Below are 25,996 nucleotides of genomic sequence, written 5' to 3' on the forward strand. Positions count from 1 at the left end.
CAATATTTTTTGTTATATGCACATATTTCCATTTTAAGTGGTTAAAAAAATGATAATAGCTCAGTTATTAAAATGTGTTTATTCTTTAAGAACTAATTTGTTTTTCACAAAAGACAACTAGATAATTAAAAATGACTGCTTAAAAATTGTTTAATTAGTTGATAATGATAAAATTATTATCTAGCATACATTAAAATATAAAGTTGTAAGTGTTTTTGTCTTAGAATAAATAACTATGAACAGATTGAGATGGCTCTAGGCTATTTTATTTTTAGATTTGAGTGGTTTTAGGCAACTTTTCTGTCCTTCTGTAACCCTTCGGATATAGACCTGCAGAATAATGCAATATATCATTAAATTTTCATTATTACACCCAAACTATGTATATTTACTAGCAGCTGCGCTTTTATTATATTTGGGGATGATCTACCATTCCGAAAACTGCCTAAAACATACTCATGATGAGTGACAGATGCACAGAATTTCAGTCTAACTATGTGAAATAAAACATTTCTTATTTAAAGTAAATAGTAATGTATTCAATTTTTAAGATTAAAATTGCCTAATATTTAAGCGGCTGATAAAATGGCCAGCCGCCAAATTGGGCAAAATTAGACATTTAGCATTTCGCGGCTCTAGAGCCAAATAATATTAAAAAGTGAGTGGATATGAGCTGCACCGACATATTTATTGCTACTCAAATAGTTTTCTCGGCAGAGAAAGCAGCTTTAAACATTTGAAAATTATTGATGTGTGTCCCAAATATCTTTTTTTTGTATTTTTATTCACTTTTGAACATTATCTCCTTTAATTAAAAACGTGTGAGTAATTAGATTCTAAAATACCCATTTTTCTATTAACCTAATGTTAGTTTTCCTTCACTTTTCATGACAGTATAAATTTATTATAGTTGTAAAACTTGGCTTATTGAAAAAACTCATAATAGATTTAGAATACGCAATACTTGAGGACTGTCCGTATGTCCTATCCTTTGTTTCTTTGCCTCCGGTATCCTCTACTTAACCTTACATCAATTAAGCATTAAAAATCCTTTTTTTTTAAATTTATGAAAAGAAGGAAATCATAATCTACTACTCGTTTTTTGATTTAATATATTTAACCTTTTCAATACTTTTTACAAAACGTATTAACAACTTACTTTAATTAAAATAAGTGAAATTGAAATAAACGTTGATTTTGATTATTGTAAATGAAATGAAAGCATTTTCTATGTGTGAAAATATGGGCACGGTAAACTTGAATCAAATGTAGTAAAAACACTTTTTGGTCGGTTTGCTTAGAACATTAATTTTATTTTAACAAGAGCAGCAGCTAGTGAACTATAACATAAATCTAAACGGGGTCTTTTCATGAGTGATTTTTTATATCTTATACATTGAAACAAAAAGTAATTCTTTTCTAATTAAATATGTAAAACATATTTTTCTTGGTTTATCAAAAGCGTTGTTTTAGTCCAACTTGCACTAATTTAAAACGTTATTACTTAAACTAAGAGAGGTCTGTTTCTGTCTATTAAAAGCTCAACAATAACAAGATTTCACTTTATTTAATCAACATAATTTGAATATCAATTTGTTATAGATTAACCTTTAAAGTTCAGTAACCTATGATAAATTAGATAAATTTTCTAGCCTGAATTTTTAAAAATCTAAACTAATTTCTTTCATGGACAGTCCTCTTTAACTTTGTTAGCCTCGCTATATGCCACAATGAAATTTTTAACTTAGTTCTTACAATACCATTTAATTTTGATTAATATTTATTTTATGTAAATATGATATATATCCCTGTATTTTAGCTTACTCTACTTTTCATAATTGTCCCATCTGCTGACCAAATCACAATATATGTATGTATATCATTATGACATGTAGTTCTAAAAGAAAATGTACAAATTTGTTTCAAAATTTAATGATTACTGTTTAGATCAAAAATGTTAAAAACCTGAAAATTGTCAACCTAAATGTTATTTTGAATCCATAGTGAAAGAAAGTGTAAAATAAAAAGGATAGACTTTGTTTTTCTATTAGGTAAGCATGTTTTTATTCAAAACATTTTAATCTCATATGTTTTTAAGAAGCTTGTTTTACAAACATTGCTATTAATATTTGGAAACTAGTCTAGAGATACATGAACATATTTGTGAATTGAGTAGTTCAGTTCATTACAGGGACGATTAAGTCCAATAGTAACGCTGTCTGGTTTGCTTTAGTATACTGAAAATAGTTATATCTTTTTACTTCGGTACTTTGCAATATTGTTTTAAAAAATCTAATTTGCGATATTTTGATTTAGGCAAAGAATTTGACATAGTTTTATAACATATATCATTTACAAAAACAAACATGATATGACCATTAAATTTATGGATTAAGAAAGTGATTTAAATATCTAGAATAAAAAAGAAACTTACATTGAGTAAGATTTACTTCTTAGATTAGTAAAGTATTATTAGATTAGGTTTTGATTTTCATTTAATTTAAATGTTTTAGTTTTGTTTATTTTTATTTTGCAAAACTAAAAATCATTTTCATATTTGATGATAATGTTATTTATTAAAAACTTTTGTCCTAATAAACTAGTTTTATTAATAAAACAATATCTGCGGTGACTCTTATCTTAATTCTTTATCATTTTTTTCATTTTAAATTTTCTGTTTGTCCTTTTCTACTAATAGTGATCACCCTCCTTCTCCCTGATAGTATTTATTTCAAGGAAAATGTTATCGATGGAATTTTTATGATTGAAAGCATTTCAAAATTTTCCTTTCCTTACCTAGGAAAGGAATGGATGCTGAAAGATATTAATCCATTTAGCTTAAAATAATTTTGTAAAATTTACACCAAGATTGTTTTTATTCTTTAAGATTTCACGAACTAATTATCCACTGTATGTGGTTTTAATTAATATATGTATATTGTATGAATATCCGGTGGATTAGAACCGGTTCTCATGCATACGAGAAAAAAAATATGTCTAGCATCGTATTATATCCAGTTTTCCTGTTATAAAAATGGACAATCATAAGATTAAATCCAGCTTTTTAGTCCTAGTTTCGGTAACTCGGGGCTAATAAAACTGGTTTTAATCTTATACTTGTGCATTTTATATCCGCGGAAAGCTGTTTCCGCGAGAAATAACTATTGATTATCAAATCTAATGCTAATTTTGCAGACACTAGTATCTTAAAAAGGTATAGTCTAAATTTTAAAGAAATGCTCAACAAAATTTAAACGATTAAACTATATTTCTTAGTGCCCCTCTCTGTCGCTGTGCATATTTGATTAGAATATTATATCATTAAATAAGATTCTTAGATTTTGAAAATCTTTTAATAGCTTGCTATTTTTATTTCTCTAAAAAAAGATTTTTTTTACCTTGGCATATAATAAAGATTTCTTTTTATTTATTTTTTATTGTCTCTTAAATTCTTCATATCTTCTGATTCGATTGAATTCTCCATTTCATCTATGCTTTATAAGTTTATACTAGATTCATATTTGATTATTTTTAAAATAACATGATATTTATTTATTTTAGAGAGTATATTGTGACCTTTCGTAGTGTCAAGCACAATTACTCAAGTCATGTCTCTTTATTATTCATTCATTTTTAGTAGTAAAGCTTCTGTATATGTAATAACGTATGACCAACTCTGACGCTTTTATCCCTTAAATGGGCGTTTTCCTCTTAGGAAATTTTTTTCAATTTTGAAAATTTGAGTACTCCCCCCCCCCCCGACAACGAACAACTATTTTAGTTAGGTTAGGTTAGGTTATAGGCTAGGGAGCCGAGCGCTGCGGCTAGGCAGGCAAGGGGGCCGAGCGCTGCGGCCAGAGTTGTTCGTTGTTCTAAGAGGATAATACCCTTAAATGATGTGCTACATAAATGTGCGCTAGTATTTCTTTGCCTATTTTTCTCTTACCTCCCCTCTTTCTTCTTTTTACTTCTTTTCCTTTTTCTGTCTTTCTCTTTCCTTTCCTTTTCCTTTCTTTATCTTTCTCTCTCTATGTGTATTCATTTATGTTGAACGCAATCTTCCTTTAGCGACAAAATTATATGAGGCAAAGGTTTTCACATCATACATAGCACCAAAGGTTTCCTTAAAATATGGAAATTATACTGGGTTGACTGGTTGAATAAATAAGGCATTAAAACTGCATATACACTTAATACCTAAAACTATAAACTTGAAAATTAGAAAATCAGTTTAATTCCATCTGTTTTGAATTATCTGAAAAGTTAAAAAATGGTTATAAAGTTCATTGAATTTTTTGTTTATTCAAGATATATAATAACATGGTTCCATAAAGTAAGATTGCCTTATTTTTCAGGATTGTTTTCATTTAAAAAAAATGTATTAAGAATCCGTACTTTAAAAAAAAAGGATGTTTAATTTTGCAAGTAAAGTCTAGATTTTGCACTAGAATTTTGTTAACACGTCCAGGGGAATTAAATTAATCTAGAACAACAGGTTTTACCTTTTTATTTTCAACTATTTTCTTGAAATTGTTTTACTGTTTAGTAAGAGCAGCTGATCTTTAACTAGTAAATGTGTGTCAGTCTTCCAAAGTCAGCAAGACATTGTTATCAACACTTAAAGAGGGAAGAATTAACATAATTTAATTCAAACAAATTTGAATTCCGCCTTCTGTACTTTGGTTAAGAAATTTCCAACCGCTTCTTGCGCCAAATCTGAATTCAGTCACAGCCTATTCGCACTAAGAAATGCTTTATTTAAAATTCTCAAATAGAATAGAAATATTTGCAAGTCTGAATTAAACATTTGATTTCACATTTTTTCATTAATTAAAATACCTACAGTAGTCTTTGTACTCTATCTATTTTAATTCAAATTATATCAATTAAAGACACAGAAAAAGATAAATTAATTTAAAAGAAAAAATCTTTGAACCTGAACATGATATATTTCCTATTTGTGGCAAAACATTTAAGAATTTTCGTTCTAGCACCTATACTGATAATATTTCTTTAAGTGACTATATTTTCTTGGGTATTGTTTTTTTTTATTTTGTTTAACCTAACCTAACTAAAAATGAGAATAAAAATGCGTTTATTTAAAAAATCTTTTTTTTTGTGGTTAGATTTAAACCTAGGTTTCATGGGTTAATTAAAAACAACCCACATTATAATTTGAGTTCAGAAATGCTTGGATTTGTCTAAGGTGCACAAATAATCATATTGGGAGTAAGATAAACTTATCATTAATTAAAAAAATCCTGCATCCCTGGCTTCAGCCCATTTTCCAGGAAACCTAAAGTAAGCCTAGACATGACTTTGCAAAAACATTAAGTGCTTCTAAACAGGGAGAGATATTTCATCTAAAAATAAAAGGATTTTCTTTTAACCTGCCAATTGAAAGTTCGATTACAGGCTTAATGTTTTATCTTTTATTTAATTGAAGCTATAAAACTAACTGTAAAATTAAGCTTTAACTTAACGGAAACCCTATTTTCATTTGAAGGTTAAGATAAATTAAGACAGGATTACCAGAATGTAAATAATTTTTTGCGAAGATTTTTATTACCAAAAAGTATCTACCTGATAATTCAACCACTTACAATGTCTGTTCGTCTATGTCAGTTTTATATTCTAAGTTCTTAATAATTGCCATCCTTTTATTTCTGATTGCAAGACATGAAAGTAAAAATGAAGTTGTTCAAATTTGATGTGCACGTTGTTGTGTAAAGGATATATGATTAACCTAGACATTAAAAAATTTCTGACCGTTTATCTTGAATAATACTCGATAAATTAACGGCTTCTTACAGACGGATGGACGAACTTTTTGAATTACACGTTAGCTGTGGTACTAGAGTTATGTCCCCCAAAACACAGAAAAAACAAGCAAAGAACACTCCGTCCTCGAGATGGTTATGAAAGAATTGTTCAACTAATTTCATGCCTAACTATTTCTAAATATTTTAGGACCAGTTACTAAACCCCCGGCCTCAAAATGGTTATAAAAGAATTGTTCAACTAATTTCATGCCTAACCATTTAAAATATTTTAGGACAAGTTTCTAAACCCCGAGCCTCAAGATGGTTATGATAGAGTTGGTCTACTAATTTTATGCCTAATTATAAATATTTTAGGACCAGTTACTAAACCCCCAGCCTCAAGATGGTTATGATTGAGTTGTCCAACTAATTTCATGCCTAACTAGTTCTAAATATTTTAAGACAAGTTACTAAACCCCCGGTCTCAAGATGGTTATGATAGAATTGTTCAACTAATTTCATGCCTAACCATACAATATATTATAGGACTAGTTACTAAACCCCCGGCCTCAATATGGCTATGAAAGAATTGTTCAACTAATTTCATGAATAACTATTTCTAAATATTTTAGTACCAGTTACTAAACCCCCAGCCTCGAGTTGGTTATGATTGAGTTGGTCTACTAATTTCATGCCTAATTCAAAATATTTTAGGACCGGTTACTAAACCCCCGGCCTCAAAATGGTTATGATAGAGTTGGTCTACTAATTTTATGCCTAACTAATTCAAAATATTTTAGGACCAGTTACTAAACCCCCGGCCTCAAGATGGTTATGATAGAGTTGGTCTACTGTAAAATTACAGGAAAAACCAGATCATTGCCAAAGGTACCACATTTTTACAAAAAAATGAATAAAAAAAATATTTGTAAATATTAGATCTTATTTTAACTTCCTTTAACTTCCCCTCCCCCCCCCCCAAAAAAAAAAAAAATCAAACTTATACCCTCAAGTTGAGTGTGTTATTAGGCACCTTTCAAAAGAAACCTCTGAAACCCCTAAAATTGATAATACATTTTGAATAAACCCCCTCTTTTGCATAATTTATTTTTTTAGCCATATTATAATTGTATATAAAAAGTACTAATTGTTTTTTTTTTACAGGTTCATCATTTTATTCCCTTGGCACCATGGACCTGCAATAAAATAAAGGTTAGTTAAATAAAAATTTCAAGTCTTTAATGAAATAAATTTTACAGATAAAGACGTAAAATTTTTTTTCTGTTGATTCATGTGTATTTTTAGAAAAAAATACTTTTTCTAGTCATAGCGGTCAGACCGCTCCTTAGCCACTTTTTAGCGGCCAGCCGCTAAATTTTAAAACAGCTGTAGAGCGGCCAATTTTGCAGCTAGGATAACAAAATTTTAGGACGAACATTTATTTTTCATAACAAAAAAATTACTTTTTCTGATCATCGCCGAAAAACGGCAAATAACGGAAACCGCCATTTTCGGCGGTTACGGCGGTAAAACGGCAGTTGGCGGCGCCAATTAATATTTTTTATCTGTTTATTGTTGCTCAAGGATTTACCAAAAAAATTACAGGTCTCTAGCTGTAATAGAAGCCACGATATTCATGATCGATGTCTATAGTAAAAGCCGGACAAAAAATCGGTCATAAAGTCGGCCAGGGAGCGGTCAAACGGTCATAACACCACTTTTCTTAGAAGGTCATTGATATCTAAGTATTTACCAAAAAAAATTAGGTTTCTACCTTATACACAAAAGTCATAATTTAGAAATTAAAATTTATTTAGAATTTTTTCTAATTTTGGTGCTACCCAACCGACTTTGATCGGACAACACGACCCACACAGACCAGATATTCTTATAAAATCAACTCTTGCTGACGTATAATTACTTAACTTAAAAAGTCATGAAGTCACAGCTCTCCATCTTACCTACAAAAAAATGAGATTGAAAAAAATAGCGGGGGGGGGGGCTCTTAGAGCTCCCCCCCCCCCCCCGATCTGTAAGGGTTAAAGGGTTAATTGATTAAAGCACTACCTAATTATTTTTCAGTTTAATAAGAAATGATCTTTTTACACAGTCATTTTAATCTACTTCTAACCTTATGATGGTAATTACTCTGTTTTTGTTAAATTTATGCTTTTTTACACACGTGTAACTTGTTTTTAGCAAAAAGGGAGAAGAGTTAAAAAGATATTATCTTGTTTATTTCTTACTTTGTGGCAAAAAAAGCTTGTCATGAATGCTCAAACTTGGGTAGCACTATTTTAATCACCAGTGGACTACCTTTGAACTCCCCTACCCTTTTCTGAAAATTTTATTAGGAAATTTACCTAAGTAAAGTGATCGAAATCTGACTTTAAAAATGCCATACAATTACAATCCCCCAAAAAATCTTAAACTTTAATTGCATAGGGGGGAGGAGGGCGCATTAATTAAGACTTATGCCCAGAGCGTGTTTTACTTATAAACATAGACAATATTTATAGATATTAAGTTGCACCACCTTTTCATAGAATTTCCTAAGTAAATTTTTTTTATTTTAATAGTCCCATCATATGATATTTTTATTTTGTTATAACCAATGTCGCAAGATAAAAGGGTAATTTATTTTCAGTTAGTCTACCTACCCTCTCCAAGACCTAAAAACTTATAAATGTTATTGTTAAAGATAACCAACTCGTTCGTTTGGTAAGCGAGATCTTTGGTTACAGACACACATTCAGAAATGCTTGCTTGACTCTTTATAAAATATCTTTTTTGTAATGTAGAGTAGCTTGGAGGAGGTAAAGTTTCACCAAAATAAAAATCATATGAGGTGTTGCAAAACATAATTTTGTAATGCATAAATGAATGGGCAAAAGCAAGTATAAAAGGGTATCTTTTGTTCTAGTTTACAAGTTTTTACAAAACTGCAAGAATTTTTTGAAATGTGAGGCTGTCTGTAAGACAATATGTCTGTCCATAAAAACATATGAACGGTTCTTTTTGTAGTTTCTTAAATTGTAAATAATGCAGTTTATAATTGTCAATTTTTGTAGCTTTGACATTAGAAAAGCATTTGATTTTTGCGAATTTTTTAAACGTAACTTTTGTATGTTCTGCACAATTACTGTAGGAAGCTTTCTGCTGAGAATAAAGAGAACTAGAATTTTTCTTTAAACAAAACAATTACGTCTTTGAAACCTCTGAAATTTAAGATTTTAAATTTTTCATTGAAAATGAAAATGACCAGATGAGATTATATTATCTAAATTTTGTTATCTTATATACTGTTTCCTTTATCACTGAAAATAGAGCTTGCAAATCTTTTTTTTGCAAGATTATGAAATGTGTAACACACATGTTTATAAAACATATCGTCATTCGGTGTTCATTAACCCTTAACGGTCGGGGGGGGGGCGTTGAACGCCCCCCCCTCCGGTTTTTTCTATTTCATTTTCTGTGTGTGAGAGATGAAGAGCCCAAACTGCTTGACTTTTTAAGTATGGGTATGACACATAACTGAGAGTTGGAATTTTTTGAATATCTCCATCCTGGCGGGCACAGGATGCCAGCAAACCTGGCAGGGTCATCCAGGTAAAGAGCAAAAATATTTTTTTGACTAAAACAAAGCATTTTATCATACCAAAATACTAAAAAATCCTCTAGTAGTACATCCTTATATAAAATACAGGTGTTCAAGTCACTTTCAGGTTCCAGGTATGATCCTGCAGGTCCTGATCCTCCAGGTCTCCAGAAGTCTTTAAAAGGCTCCTGTGGCCGCAATTTTTGACTTAGAGACTTCAAATTTTAAACTTAAGCTTTTCTTACATGTCTACATAACGTATTAAAATTTCATGAAGATCCGCCGCCGTTTTCCCGCCGACCGCCGACTGCGGCGGCTGGCAGCTGCCAAGTACAGCTGCGGCCGCTGAAAATTATATTTTGATATTTCAAATGTAAAATTTACATAAAGATAAAAATTTTCTAGAAAAAAATTTTTCTTCTAGCTTCAAAAATAAGAAAATTACAGCCGTTTGAAATTTTTAAGTAAGAAAGGACCTAAAAACAAAGGTTGTTAAATAAAAGGGTGAAGGAAGCGAAAATTGACTTAGACTTATAAAAGGTCGGAAATTCATTATCAAACAGAGGACTTGCACAAAAAAAATTAGCCCTCTAGCTCTAATAGGAACTGAGATAATAAGGGGGGGCGTTGAACGCCCCCCCCCCCGACTGATTAAGGTGCGGCAAGGGGCCCGACTGTAAAGGGTTAATAGCGGCTACCTAGAGGCCTTTAGATGCACTGGAGGTTGGGGGGAGTGGAGAGTCGATCTCAATACATTTAAATTTAAATTTAAGCTTTAAATAAAAAATCTTGTTTTGATACAGAAATAAATGTAAAAGTGCTTTTTAAAATTTTTTCTAACTGTCATGTAGGTTTACAAATTTTACATATTAATATACTCATATAATCATACATATAAATATTTTTTTACTGGTTAGGTACTTTAAATATCCCACAGTGATAATACAATGGATGATAAGTTTATGTACACACACTCAAAAATTGTGAGAAAAAATTACCCTTTCTCCATTGGCCTAACAAGTCTAGCAAATATATTTCAAATAAATATCTATGTTCCTCTTAAACTTTAAATATGCAGCTTATTCCTTTAAATTGCTTGTTGTGCACTGTCACCCAGCCCCCCCCCCCCCCAATATTGTAAATAAGAGGGTGGGAGTTTATGTTTTGTTTGTTTATTACTTCAGGGCAGACTAGGTTGGGTTATATTGGGCAAGTCTTGTAGGGTTAGGGTGTTCTGCAGGGTTAGGCACAGAAAAAACTAAACCATATTTTCAATTCATTGGGAAAGTAAAAATATGCCTTCTGAATTTACGTTGGAGTGGAGTGACGTATTTTACAGTTTTCTTTCACTTGGACTTTATCAAAATATTAGGTCAAATATTTATTAGTTCACATATTTGTCTCAATTCTGTCATTTTCAAGACTAATATCCAAGAAGTACCTCCATTTTAGCGCAGCTATTACAAAATAATTTTCTTACTGTATGTTCATTTTTAGGTCCAAAATAATTTAATGAATTTTTTTTCTTTCAAAGTCTCTAAAAGTGATTTTTAAATTTTAAAGATTTAGGTTAAGTAAAGTTTAGGAAGGCCCTGCAGGGTTTTATAAAAAATAAGGGGGGGGGGGGGAGAGGCTTTTAGTACTCCAAAACAACGATTTTTCCTCCAAAATAACTAAATGACACTTTAAATAGAAATATTTATAAAACTTTCTCTAATAAGAATGCATAACATTACATTGTGCATCAATTAAAATACCTAAGCAAGAGACATACATTATAAAAAGTATATATGAATATAGAATTTGTAGGGGGTTCAAACCTTTACTCGAAAAAAGAGATATAATTGTGATGAAACCAAACATTTCTAATAAGAAGCTTCCTTATTCCAGGATTTGGTATAAAACTCAGTACATTCAACAAAATGTTTAGAAAATCTATCTAAAAGATATCAAACTTACTGGATTAAAATTAAGATTTGTTGCAGTGCTTTTAGGCACTTGAAAGTTTCCTAAAATATGCATTGTACTATTAAATGTCAGGGAGGGACGGGACAATGGACTGTTTATTACACTAGTACCAATAGTTTTATGATAACATTCTGATTCTGAGGGAATTCTGATTGGATGGTTCATTAAGTTGAGTGCACAAACGTTTAAACCTCTAAATGCAATCTAAAAGTAATTTTGTGTATCATTAATGGGGATATACATCAATTTATCAACCATTTTCTCTTAAGAATACATATTAGCACTAAAATTTTTCTTTTTAGGGGAAAAGGCGTGTAATGAATATAGACAGCACAAACGATGGTCCCTCAACTAAATATGATAAACAACAGAAAATTAAACTTGTACTGGATATGTCCAATGATGGTCCTATGTTCAAGATGTTGGAATCTATGTTAAGGTATGATAATATTTATATTGGATATGTCAAATGATGGACCTATGTTCAAGATGTTGGAATCTATGTTAAGGTATGATAATATTTATATTGGATATGTCAAATGATGAACCTATGTTCAAGATGTTGGAATCTATGCTAAGGTATGATAATATTTATATTGGATATGTCCTATGATGGTCCTATGTTCAAGATGTTGTAATCTATGTTAGGGTATGATAATTTTTATATTGGATATTTTCTATGATGGTCCTATGTTCAAGATGTTGGAATCTATGCTAAGGTATGATAATATTTATATTGGATATGTCAAATGATGGACCTATGTTCAAGATGTTGGAATCTATGCTAAGGTATGATAATATTTATATTGGATATGTCTAATGATTGACCTATGTTCAAGATGTTGGACTTGGAATCTATGCTAAGGTATGATAATATTTTTATTGGATATGTTTAAAGATGGTCCTATGTTTAAGATGTTGGAATCTATGCTAATTTATGATAATATTAATATTGGGTATGTCTAATGGTGTGTTATCCTATTCATCTGATTTTTGGAATACTGATTCCTATTAACAAAATTTGTAATGTTGTAAGAGAAGCATTTCTATAATGAAGTCTTAAAAATGTAAGTATGTCCTTAAACAGTATCCTGTATTTTGTAACAAAACATAAAAAGTTTTGTAACAAATTAACTTATAATTTCGTTTAGACTTATGCTTTATATTATGCTAATTCAGTTCTTACACTCTACAGTTGTTAATGTTCGTATGTCCTACCGTTTCAGAGCTTTGCTTTTAGGGATGTTGTCATCCTTATTATTTTACCCTTGAAACATATAACATGATATTCCTCTTTTAGTGGTGGAAAGAACGGTGTTGGTGGAGCATACAATGCACTTCAGAAACTGTTACAATCTGGCATCCCTGGTCTTGAAAATCTTTTTGGCCAAGGTAAATAATTAGAAGTTGGCATCCCTTATTGAGAAAAAAATAAACTATAATGCATTGCACATGTATTCCAAAGAAGAAGGGGACAATGGGCTGTTTATTACACCAGACCCCAATGTTTAACAACTTTGGGGACTTTTAATGGATTTTGATTAGTTGGTTAATAAAGTTGAGTGTCTAAGCGTTTTAACCACAAATTGTAAGAAGGGGTAATTTTGTGAATAAACATTGGGGATATACTTCAATTTATCAACCATTGTCTTATCCATTTAGGTCCTGGCATCTATTCCATTTTTATTAATTTCAGGGCGAAGTATCTAACGTTTTTCATAGGTGCTCTCTTGAGACTAGAAGGAGAAAACATTACTAAGGCCAATAAAAACCTAACCGTTAGAAAGATGTTAGAGGGCGATTTTAAACTAATGTAAGGATTAATTTTCAAAAAATATTCTAGGTCCTGATGGAAGTTTAAAGTTTAACAAGATGAGCGATGAGGATAAGAAAAGATTTATTGCTGCTGTTACAGGTTCTGGTGGCAAGATTGATTCCAAGGTATGACTGTCCGTCAGTCTGTTGGTCCGTCTATGATATAATTATCCTATTCATCTAATTTTTTAACAGTGATTAATAAGACAACCAGGTACAATAGTTTAAGCGAAACAAATCTATAATCAAGTTCTAAAAATGTGAGCATGTAATTAAACAGAATCCTGTATTAAACATTTTTGCAACAAGGTTATATAAAATTTTGTCTATATGCTTTGATTAATATTCAGCTTAATTTTTGGCACTATACAAATATTTGTTCTACCGTTTGATTTCAGAGCTTAGCTTTTATGGATGTTGTAATCAACACAATTTTTTTTCTTTTTCTCTCTGAATTTCTTATTACATTTTTAGAAATATCGGCACATTAGCATGATTTACTTTTTGTATTTAGGCAGCCGCAGCTTTGATCGCAGCAGCGGCCTCTGGTGGTGATCCAGAAATTGCCAACAAAATAATTGAGAAAATGATGTCAGGTAATCCTTTAGCATTCTTAACCCTTAACGGTTGGATGGGGGGGGGGGGGGCGTTGACTTTGACTTATAAAAGGTCGGAAATTCATTATCAAACAGTGGTCTTGCATAAAAAAATTTAGCCCTCTAGCTCCCCCGACCGATTAAGATGCATCAAGGGGCCCGACTGTTAAGAGTTAACTATAATCAAAACCTCCTTGATAGAACATTTTAAGAAAGAATTATTCTAAGGTTTTTGAATGGGTTGAGTTTTGCTTTTTTTGACTGCTACTTTTCTTTACTTGTTATAGATTGAGTCAAAGACATGTAGATATGTTTATTTAATCTAAGTTTATGACAATATGTTTTTGTCGTTGTCCGCCCGTAACGCTACGGGAATAATGAAATTTACTCAGCTGCTATAAAAGCTAGACTCTGACTTTTCCTGTCATAGTTTGCATTATTAGAAAGCAGATTTAAGTGACAGTCCGACAGCTTTTTAGACGTTTATGTATGTTGTCATTTATATTAATTTAGGGCTTGGAGATGAAATAGATCCAGCGATGATGTCTGCTTTAATGGCTACAACTGCTCTGGTAGCCGCTGGAGCAAGCACACAAGAGGTAAATATTCTTTAATTTATTGATAATACCTACCAATAATTAGTATAGTTAAAGTACAAAGAGGGTCATTATTTCGCGCAATGTTGTAAAGAATAAGCTGGGTTGTAGTCAAATGCTCTTATTAAGTCAGGGTGTCCTTATTTGTAATATACTGTAAATATATGAAATGGTCCAAAATAAAAAAAAAACAATTTTGACTTAACAAAAGCCTTTGACTACAACCCAACACCCAACTGATGACCCTCTTTATATTTAAAAAATATAATCTTCATCTAAAATATTTATATTGACATAAGAATCATATAGACGTACAAATAGACATCCCATTTTTTTTTGTTAAAGTAAATAATAAGGTGGCCAAATTTTAAAGCAATAAAATTTGCATATTATGTTTCCTGATCATTTTTTGTGTATGCTAGGTGAGTAAAATTAAATAGGTGTGATATGACAAATGCAAAATTATTCTGTGAAAAAAATGCAGAAAAAAATATTTGCATTTTTTCCAAATTGGAAAATGTATTTTGGGCATTTTTTTGCACAAAATGTCCAAAAGCATAGTTTTGAAAAGGTTTTGTTCTTATTAAAGTTTTCTATTGAAATTTTTTTTTTCAGATATCAAATTATTTTTTAATTTTTTATTATTACTTTACCTTGTTACAGATAAACAATCTTTTTTTTTGGAAAAAGAATTTAAAAATGAGAATAGAATTGGGCTCAATTTGTTTTATTTTTCCTCAAGATAATTGTTAGAGACAAATGATTTGCTTCAGACAATTAAAATGTAAAAAATATTTAATTAAGACAACTCATGTTGTTACTATAGACAGTGTCTAGTTTGTATCTACAGGGTGTCCATTACAAAATAATAATGTCTATAAAATATGAAAAATTTACTAAAGTAAGAGTTTGAATTAGTCCCTTTTTGATTTGGGCTAAAAACCCCTAATTGTAGTTCAAAGGTCGTAGAATTTTTGTAATGTAAAAGATGTTTTAGTTGCACAAAATTATAGAGAGTTTTTTTTTTTTTGGGGGGGGGGGGACAAGGGCCTACATGTTCTTGCCAATTTATACATAGAAAAGTAATAATAGTACATATTAATTTCTACGGAATATACTAAAGATTCAAATTTCATGTTTACTAAATGTCAGGCTGAAAAATAGAGAATTAAGAATTTTTTGTCTCTTCTTCTAGAATATGTTCGAAATATTTTTTTATCTTACTTTTTTTAAAGATGAGTTGTAAATTTCCTGTCCTATAGTTCAAAGAATTAACGTGACTACAAACTAATAGTTGACTATATATGCTTTGTTGAAACATTTAGAATCTGCGTTAGTGCTGCATACAGCCTGGTTTTTTTTACAGCCTTTGCTAAACTAATCCTTGACTATAGCTGTAATATTTAGAATCTGCAGTATTAATGTGTAATGGCCCTATACTACATTGTTTTTTTTGCAGTCTTTATTAAACAAATATTTGGCTTTAGCTTATGATTAATATCTGAGGTCCTTTTGTAAGACTGTATACAGCATGATTATTTTCCAACCTGTGTTAAACTATATGTAGCTGTAACTTTTAGAATCATCAGTATTATTGTATTATGGCTGTGTACAACATTATTATTTCCATCCCTTATTAAAATAATCCTTGATAGTAGATGTATCATTTAGAGTCTGCAGTATTAATGTGTTAGGCCGTATAAAGTGCTGTTATTTTCCTGCCTTTACTAAATTTATCATTGAGAATAGCTGTAACATCTGTAGAATCTGCAGTCTGACCTAATTCTTGAAACATGGGTTTAACATTTTTTTCTCAAGGTCCATTCCACTTTTTTTTGTTGGAGTGCAGTAACTCTACAATTCATTAAAAATGCTTTCTGTAGTTTTCGTATATGTATGTATTACTTTAGGTTATTTTGGTTAATGTGGGTAACTATCGCCCCCCTATCCTCAATCTTAAGGGTGGGGGGGTTCAGTGCTCCATAAGAAAAGCATCTCATGTCCTAACTTGAAAATATGATACCTTACCTTAAATTACAATTTATTGGAGAATATTATTTCTCCCTTTTGCCATTAATTTTTAAGCTATGTTACCTATGGATGTTGTCATCAATTTTTTCAGTGTATATCAATGTCTGAACGGTGCATTAAAATTTTTTCCATGCATTAGGAGAATGCAATTTTAAGCATTTTTTGGCACTTTGCAACAAAATGGGGAAAATTGTCTAATTTGGGAAACTTTATTAGTTCTACTTTTTGTTAATATTAGAATTTGATAAAAATAAAAGTAAAAAAATATAAAAAGACCAGCCAATATTCATAACTTAAACGCAGAATTAAATCAGCCCAGCAGTTTTTGAGATATTTTTCTTTAAATGTATTAAAAGGCATCATACTTTTTATATACATATAGGTTAGTTTGCTTTTTTGAACACGTCTGAGTATGAAAATAAAAAGTGTCGGATTATTTGAGGAATTAATCTAATGACTTCTTAACTTGTGAAATGAAGAGACTAAAAACAGGGACTAGGTATATATTTGAAAGAAAATGTTTTCTTATAAAATCAGTGATTTCCCTCAAATTAAACACTGACTCCCCAGCCCCTCCCCTATTTTTAAAGAATGAAAATAAGGGGTGGGGGGGGGGGTTATACGCCTAACCCTCTAGAGCTACCAATTACACAACCTAAACCTTACCAAAAATAATAAACAAACAAACAAAAGACTGCTGTTCAGCACCCTTATTTTAAATTAAGGAGTTTGGGTTTGTGTGCTCGACAAGGCACTTTGCGGAAAACCACCATAAAATCAAACAATGCAGGCTGAATTCATACTTTTTAAAGGCACCAGTGTTAAATCTCTACTCAAAGTTGTGTTTTAACATAGATTTTTCTTTTGATATGATTATTTCACAAAATAAATTAATACCTTTTTTATGATTTAAATTCATAAAAGCGAACTAGTAGTCCCTTACTCCTGTGAAATGAGAAAATAGGACTTAACAGACAAAATGTCGGCTGCAGACGACAAAACAAAAATGCTTCAGGAATTCAGATAACAAAATGTTTGGGAATTGATTATCTTTGATTTTGACACACTCAGCTACAAATGTTCTCACTTCTAAAAATCATTAATCTATTAGAAAACGAAAACAAACTATATTATGAAGAAGTTAGGTGTATCTATATTATATTTATCACACTGGTACCCAACGTTATATACAAACAGAAGCCTGAAAACTGCTGGTACCATTAAATCTTATGTGGCTTATACACACCTTTAGTGTCCAAACGTTTCTACTAAATATTTAAATCTACAGAAAGGGTAGTTGTATATATCATCATTGGGTATCTTCCATTGTCTTATCAATCAAAACTATAGTCAAAGAAACATAAATAACATTCCATATGAGGTTCCTTCTTGTATTGCTTAAAGTAGGATTAATACCATTTTTGATAATATATGCATTGGGGGATATGGGTACGTAACGGAGGTTTAAATCTGAATTGATTAACCCTTCTTTCTTTTATAAGATTATTGTATAATTAGATATAATCATATTTAGATTTTGGAGGCTATGCAAAGAGAATTAGCTGCTAGTGGACTGAGTGATGAAGAAATTCTTGCTAAAACTCTCTTGCTTCAAAAGGTAAACATTTTTTCAATCAAAGTACAGTAGCAAATCGATTCTATATCACAAAGACATGTCCAGTCCATTCAACCAGCGTTTGTGCCTGACTTAAAATTTTTTAAGAACACAAGTAAAAATCCAATAATGAAGCGTTGGAAAGTGTCATGTGTGACGTCATTGAAATACGTCTAAAAAGATGAATTTAGACATATTTTTATGTCGTCACACATGACACTTTCCAATGCTTCTCCAAGAATATGTATGATCATTGATACAGATTTATTTAGTAAATGCACTTATGAGAAACTAGGTATAACAATATTTGATATTGTACATGATTTTTAGCTTGGATATCTATTTATTATTAAGGCAATGGCTGGTGACAATTCTCCAGCTTTCATCAATAAAACCCTGAGAAATGCTTTGAATGTTGCCAACCTTTCACCAGAAGACCTTGCCCAGGTATGATTTTTACCTGCCACAGGGAGTGAGGGGACAAGTAACCTTTCTCCTTTTTAGAAGGCATAAAGTTAATGCCTTACAGGACAACCAACTATTTTTTGTTTTAATTTAATCGTTTTCCTTCTGGATAAGGACTTTTTCTACTTTGCTTTAAAAAAAATTTAAATTATCAATAAAAGTTTTCCATTATCATTTACTAATATAGGGAACAAAAAATATTAAGTTTCTATGAGATTAAACGAATGAATGAAAAATCTGAAATTCCTTTAGAGAAAAATGTAGAAAAAAGTACATATTTAGTTGATAGTTTGACCTATATTTAATCTCTACATGTTTGGGCTATATGATTTTTACCTTATATTACAAAATGTATAACAACGAAAATGGAAACTTTAAATTAATTAAAATAATTCAGTTTTATATTAGTAATAAAAACAATAGGGTAAATTAAGAACAGCATAATTTTTATTTTGCCTTCAAATCATAAATGATAATATAAAATATATGATTTTTTTGGATACATGATGAGCGGACAAAATTAATTGTAAAGAAGTTTCGGGTTTTAAAACTTGATATTTTGTACTGCAAGTATTTTGAGTTCTCATATACCACTGTATGTAAATCAAGGTTTATTATTGAGGGTAGCTATTTAATTTTTGTGAATTTTTGTTGTAGTTTTAGCCAATTATACTTTTAAAACTTTAAAAGCATTTTCAAAGCCTTAAAAATACTTTTACCTGTACCTGGATAAGACAGCATATTTTTCAGAGATTATGGCTAATCTATTGCAAATTGTTACCATTTTTTAAAACCAAGTAACTTACCAACATAATTTGTAAAGAATTTCAAATAAATAGATTGACTAAAGTAAGCAATATGAAGTATTTTAGCTGTAATTATTTGATGGAATAGTTATAAAACTATATTGGAAATTGTGAGCATATCAATAATAGTAACCTCTTTCTATAAATCCTTGTTGTTTGGTGCGCATAGCGTGGCACTTACCGCGCATAGCAAGCAAATACTTGCCCAAATATTTCTCTTCCTTTCACATTTTTCAAAACAAATTCAGATGTAGGTAAGAATATTCGTTTCAAAAAGGAAATATCAAACATTATTGATATTATTCTGATTTATTTCAGTTGGATTAAAACTTATTCTACGGCTAAAATGTTTATTACAATAATAAGAATAGCAAAAATAAATGGAGGGATAGTAAGTTTTGACTTAAATTCTCATTAATCATGGGGTAAGATAAAGTTTAGTCTTAAAAAACCTTTTTATTAGAATTATTGAGGTGGTAACAATTTGAAATTCTTGCACTCTATGTTTTAAAAATTGTTGGAATCAAATATATTGAAAGAAGAAGAAGAGATTGAATTTAATTTTATGAGACTGCGATTCTAAACTCAAAGTTTTCTTGTAGAGAAATTGAAAGCTAATGTATCCAGGAGCACAACTTCCTTAGTTAAACTTTTAAAAAACAATAAATTTTTAAAACTTATCTTAGTTCTTTTAGCTATTTTAGTGAAAAATTTAGAGAACAAAGCTTTGAAAACTATCCCAATTTCCAGCTGCTTTAATATGAAGTTTTGGAGCAAAAAAATCAAGCTTAAAAACTATCCATTTATCTCATTTTCCATGTAAATGTGCTTACACATTTTTAGAATTGTCTGCTACCTTGTTTGTGTTGTAAACTAGACAATTAAAAAGCTGTGTGCAAGATTAATTACCCAGTAAATGATTACTTTTTTCCTCCTCCTTTGCAATCTGCACTTTTAATACCTGGCTTTTTCATAATTCAAAAATAAGAAAGATTTTGATAGAATATAAGAATAAACCAAATACTCTTTTAAATTCTTTTACATATTAGTCATAAAATATAAAGTAAAAATGCTTTGCTAAAGTTTAAAATACGTTTTATTGTTGAATATTGAATTAATATGCTTTATTTACTATTCCAAAAAGTTTAATTGATCAGATAAGAATTTAAAAATTTAAAAAAAAATCAATGACTTTACTTTCAAACAACGTTATTTAAAGATTTTTGCCATTAAAATTATTTATAAAAATATTCATCTTATTACCCAATTTTCAGTTTAAACTACTAAAAATTCATTAAGTGGATAATAAAAGCACTTCTGGTCTACAAATTGTTAACTATAACACATTTGAGAGTATAAAATAACAACAATTAATATGATGGGATTTAGTTTTATATGACATCTTAATCTGTCATTTTTTTATTCTCTATAGTTATCTAAAATAATTAAAATTAATCTAAACTTTTTAAAAAAGTTACAATCACCAAAGTAAGAATTGAAACTAATAATGCAGGGAAAGATTAGATTTACTGTCCAGTCCATTGTCCTATTCCTAGAGTCCTGAGAAGTTTGTGAATAATGCAAATATATTTAACATAGGCATTGTTTAAAGGACGTAAAGTCATTAGAAGGTCATTTATTCTAAATTTTACAACACTAAGCTCTTTATTTCAATCTTAGTATTCTAAAGACAGTTGAAATATGTAGCCTAATTCATATTGAAAAAATCTGCAAAATGAATAGTAAAGTTCTGTTAATTCTTATGATTTTTTTAAAATTTTCTATTGGCATCTTTACAATATACTCTGCCTTTTATACTGATTCAGTTAATTTCTTGGTTTTTTTTTATATTTAGACCTTCTAATAAGTGGGTAGGTTAGATAATATTTGAATAAGAATCTATGGGCGAAGCAGCTTGCTAATTATATGAATTACCCCCCTTTCTCATTCTAATTGCACTAAATGCTTGTTAAAAAGCGCATGTCTAATAAGATTAAGTGAAGGACTAACGACTATACAAATTTTTGCACATATAAAAACACATTTGCGGTAAATTTTCTATTTTTCCTGTAACTTCCCGTTGCTTCTCTGACACAAAATCAAGAAATTAAACTCTAGGTTTTTTTCTAATAATAAAATTAGATTTAGATGCAGTTTTGGTGCCTTTAATTAAGACAGATAGGACAATAACTGATAAGTAATTTTTCCTCCTAATTTGATATGTGAAATTCTGTCTTTGGTAAATGGTACTCCCCTCCCTCCATGTACATAAAAAAATGAAATATCTTGTAGCTTAAAGATTTTAAAACTACTTATTCATTTCTTATATTAAACAAAAGTTGAGATTGGATTGGGTTTGATTTCATAAAATGGTGGTATAAAGATACAACTATATTTATTTTAAATTTTAGGCTTTGTATGTGGAGAAGGTAATGGCAGCTGCTGGAGCAGCTCCTGAAGATATTGCCAAAGCTCTGCTAATACAAACTACTCTCAAGAAGAAAGGTGTTCCTTCAGATGTCATTGCTGAGGTATTCAACCATATTCTTGAAACAAGTGGAGAGGCTGCCAACTTCAAGAATGATATTGTCAATGCGCTGAGAAATGATTCTATTTCAACTGATGAATTGGCCAAGGCACTGGCAATGCAGAAAGCTGTCGAAACCGGCAAAGTCAGAGGTTTAAAAGAACTACAGAAAATGCTAGAAGATTGTGACGCAGACTCTGTTGAAAAACTTGAGGAAGTGATCAAAAGCATGATTGAGAATGGTACATTGTCTCCTGAATCTATCTCTGGATCACTTGTATTCCAGAAAGCTCTTGCTTCCGGTGGTGACTGTGCTGAAAAAATGGCCACAGCTTTGCTGCTACAGAAGGCCATGGTTGAAGGTGGTATGACAATGAATGATGTTGCAAGTGCTATGTCACTGGCAATATCACTAGTTTCAACGGATGAAGATAAATTAAAAGAACTAAAAGATAAATTAACTGAGGCTCTTAGTAAAAAATTGGACCCAAGTGACATTGACCTTATCATGATTCTTAAAGATGCACTTGAGCATGGTGAAATTCCAAAAGAAGCTATTAATCTTATGAGAAAAGCCATGAAGCAGAGAAGAGGATCTGTTGATAATGTTGCTGAAACTCTGATGCAATCCCTTGCAGCTAGTGGCCAGAGCCAGGAGAGTATAGCAAAGGCAATGGTTAAAGCTTTGCAAGCAACAGGTGCAACACCACAAGAAATTGCAAGAACAATGCAGCAGGCCATGACTAAAGCAGGTGCCTCACAAGAAGATATTGCTAAAGCTATGGCAGAGGCTATGGCAGCATCTGGTGCTTCTGCAGATGAAATTGCAGCAGCATTGAAGGAGACATTCAGCAAGGCGATGGCAGCTAATCCTGCATGTGCAGCTGATATCGCCAGATCAATGGCATGTGCCTTGGCAAGTGCTGGCGCATCTGCTGAAGATATTGCTAGAACAATGCAAGAAGCTTTAGCTGCTAGTCTAGGAGCTGATACAACAGCAGAAGATTTTCTTGAAATTGCACAAACAGTTGCCAGAGCAATGGCTGAAGCTGGTGCCTCACCTGAGGAGATTCAAAAGGCTATGAAGGATGCAATCAGTGCAGCTGGTCAGGTGGATAACCCTGAACTGCTTGCTGAACTTACAAAAACTATGGCCAAGGCAATGGCAGAGGCAGGTGCTTCTGGAGAAGATATTGCAAGAGCTATGCAAGAAGCCCTATCAGCAAGTGGAGTTTCTGATGAGGAGATGGCTTCTCATATGTTGAAAGCAATGGCTGCATCAGGAGCATCAGCTGAATTTATTGCTAAAACAATGCAGGCTGCAATGGCTAATTCAGGTATGAGTGAGGAGGAGATACAGAAGCATGTTATTGAAGCTATGATTGAGTCAGGTGCTTCCGCTGAAGATATTGCCAATACAATTGTTGCTCAAAACTTGATGAATGCCATAGGTGTTCACCCAGAAGAGATTGCAAAGCGGTTATTACAAGATCTAAGAAGTGGTAGGGATATCAACCACAAGAGTGTTGAAGATATATTGAAAAATTGCGGTTTAGAAATTGGAAATGTTGGAAAAGCACTGATGTTTCAGAAAGCTCTTGCTGCATGTGGAGCTGACCCTGAGGATATTGCTAAGGCTATTCTCTTACAGAAAGCTTGGCTCAATGGGTATGGTAACAACCCTGAAAATATAGCTAAAGTTCTTGAAGATATTATTGCAGAATTGGGACAAGATTTTAAGGAAAAGGATATTCTTGCTGTCATTCTTAACAGGCTTTTAACAGATGACATGAATGTTGATGATGTGCTTAAAGCAGTCAGTTTTGAAAAAGCTCTTGACACAAATGGTACATCTGTTAATAACATTAAAGAAGTTGTAACAAAATCATCAAATAATAAAAATTCTAAGAAATCTGACATGTCTGGTGACATTCAAAAGTTATTATTAGAAAATTGTGCAAAGTCAGAATCAATTGCTAAAGCTGCTTTACTTCAAAAAATCATAACAATTCTTGGAATTCCCCCTGAGGACATTGCTAAAATGTTTGTAATTCAGAAAACCATGTTTGATGCTGGCGCTACACCTCAAGATATTTCAATGATGATGGAAATGGCTCTGGGAAATAAACAAGTTGACCTGGAAAGTCTTGTTGCAAAGGTTAAGGATACAATTGAGAGAAAACTGAATGCTGCTGACGTTGTTAATATTGTTGACGTCATTGATGCATTCCAAGGAACCAAAATACCTGCCGAATTAATATCTAAAATAATGTTAATGAGAAAAGCAATTGAGGCAGACATTTGCTCACCAGAACAATCTGCCATTGACCTAGCAAATAAAATGAAAAGAAATAGTATTGCCCCAGAGAGCTTATCAAATGACCTACAAGAATTATTGCAAAGAAATGGATTAAGCACAGAAAGCCTAGAGAAATCTCTACTTTTGCAAAAGTTAATCACAGCATCTGGATTAAGTTTAAAAGAAATTGGGACACTTGTGACTATGCAGAATTTACTACTTGAAAGTGGATTGTCATCAGGCAAGGTGGCTGCAATCTTGTCGGATCTTTTGTCCCAATCAAAAGTTAACAACAAAGAAATTGCAGATTTGCTTGTTGCAGCTCTTGACCAGTCTAAAGCAAAGGGGGAAGATATTAAAAATTGCAGTTTATTATATGAAGCTATCAAAACTTCAACTAATTTTGATAAACACCCAGGACTTAAACTATTAAAAGATGAACTTAGGAAAGGTATAACTCAATCTGAACTGTTTGAAGCTTTAAAAAAGGCTCTGGATCTTGAAAATATCAAACCAGAATCCCTGTGTAAAATGCTCTTATTCCAAAAGGCCCTGAATGGCTCAGATTGTACCACAGAAGATTTGGCTAAAGCACTTAGAATTCAAAATGCAATCCTACAGAATGGTGTCAATGCAGAATCTCTTGCAAGAACAATTAATGAAACATTAAAACCCAGAAGAAAACAATTTACAGATAAATTAAAACAATTATTGTCAGAAGTATCTTTGTCAGGTGTTTTGAATATAGGTGAAGCTGAAATATCAGGACTACAGAGTTATCAAAAAGGTGTAAAGTCCAGCAGTACTGTTGATGAAACCAAAATAAAAGATGTGTTTGATAATGCCATGAGAGTTGCTGGACTTACCAAGGAGGACATGGCTAAAGCATTGCTGGTTCAAAAGGCGTTAGCAGCTTCAGGAATAACACCAGAAGTTATGGCACAAGCAGTTATGTTCCAGAAAGCCTTAGTGGCTGCTGGTATTTCACCTGATGAAATTGCTGACATATTCAACAAAGCCTCTGATCTAACAGAAGAAGAACTTTCTAAACTAATATCAAATCTGATGTCAAAGAAGGGCTGCTCTAAGGATGAAATTGAAAAAATGCTATCTTTGCAAAAATCATTAAATGCTGGATTATCAGCTATTGGTGATAAACTAGAGAATTTACTAGGCGAGGGTGCTCTTGATGGTAACTTATTACAAAAAGCAATTTTGATGCAGAAGATTTTGTCAGCTTCTGGAATATCACCTGAAGATCTTGGTAAAGCAATATTGTTACAGAACGCCATGGCTGAGGCTGGTGCATCATCAGACTGTATAGCAGCTTGTATGCACAGAACTCTTATTGAATCTGGACTTAGTTTAGAACACGTAATAACACTTATGGAAATTGAACTAAAAGGAGCTTTATCAAGAGGTTTAAGTGGCCAGGATATTATTAGAACTCTGAAATTTGAAAAGATTCTTGGAGCCAGCAGTTCTGCTCAAAGAATGTTACGCAAAGTTAACCCTGAAGCACTTAGATTAATGGAAGCAACATTAAAAAAGAAAGCCCCTGGAGTAACAACTGACCCTGCCCTGCTAGAAGCCATGAAAGGAGCTTTACACAACGTTTTAGACACCTCCATTCTGCAGGCAATGGAAGTATCTGCAGCCATGGCCGCTGCCGGAGCATCAAAGGAAGAAATTGAGGAGATGATGCAAATGATTATGAACAAAACTGGTGGCATATCCGAAGACTTTATAAGTAGTATCAAAGAAGCAATGGCTAGTGGGGATAATCCATTTGAGAAGCTGAATGCCCTTAAAGCTGCCATGGAACAAGAAATGAACTCTGTCACAAATGCACTCAGGTAACATTATGAGTTTTAATTTAGAATAAAATATTTGATTAAATTTCAAAATAAAAGAACAC

The 25,996-nt window shown here is 31.5% G+C and overlaps 1 protein-coding gene across 3 annotated transcripts in view; it reads left to right on the forward strand.

The window, feature by feature from the left end:
* Positions 1-1,945: 1,945 nt before the first annotated feature.
* Positions 1,946-25,996, forward strand: part of LOC145322442 (uncharacterized) — a 29,100-nt gene continuing 5,049 nt past the window's right edge. The window contains exons 1-11 of one of the 3 annotated variants that reach the window (XM_080164439.1): positions 1,946-2,051; positions 6,563-6,650; positions 6,927-6,974; positions 11,631-11,767; positions 12,629-12,720; positions 13,172-13,269; positions 13,658-13,739; positions 14,253-14,338; positions 17,901-17,984; positions 18,336-18,428; positions 21,664-25,934. In XM_080164439.1, coding sequence (XP_080020565.1) covers positions 6,591-6,650; positions 6,927-6,974; positions 11,631-11,767; positions 12,629-12,720; positions 13,172-13,269; positions 13,658-13,739; positions 14,253-14,338; positions 17,901-17,984; positions 18,336-18,428; positions 21,664-25,934 — 5,051 coding nt within the window. In that variant the 5' untranslated portion in view covers positions 1,946-2,051; positions 6,563-6,590. Of the gene's footprint in view, positions 2,052-6,562; positions 6,651-6,926; positions 6,975-11,630; positions 11,768-11,802; positions 11,838-12,065; positions 12,118-12,628; positions 12,721-13,171; positions 13,270-13,657; positions 13,740-14,252; positions 14,339-17,900; positions 17,985-18,335; positions 18,429-21,663; positions 25,935-25,996 lie in introns of those variants that run through there. The other 2 variants (XM_080164441.1, XM_080164440.1) reach the window with 2 other exon arrangements.

This window comes from Acartia tonsa, chromosome 6 (genome assembly GCF_053477335.1).
Source record: "Acartia tonsa isolate MP-2025a chromosome 6, ASM5347733v1, whole genome shotgun sequence".
NCBI classification, from domain to species: domain Eukaryota; kingdom Metazoa; phylum Arthropoda; class Copepoda; order Calanoida; family Acartiidae; genus Acartia; species Acartia tonsa.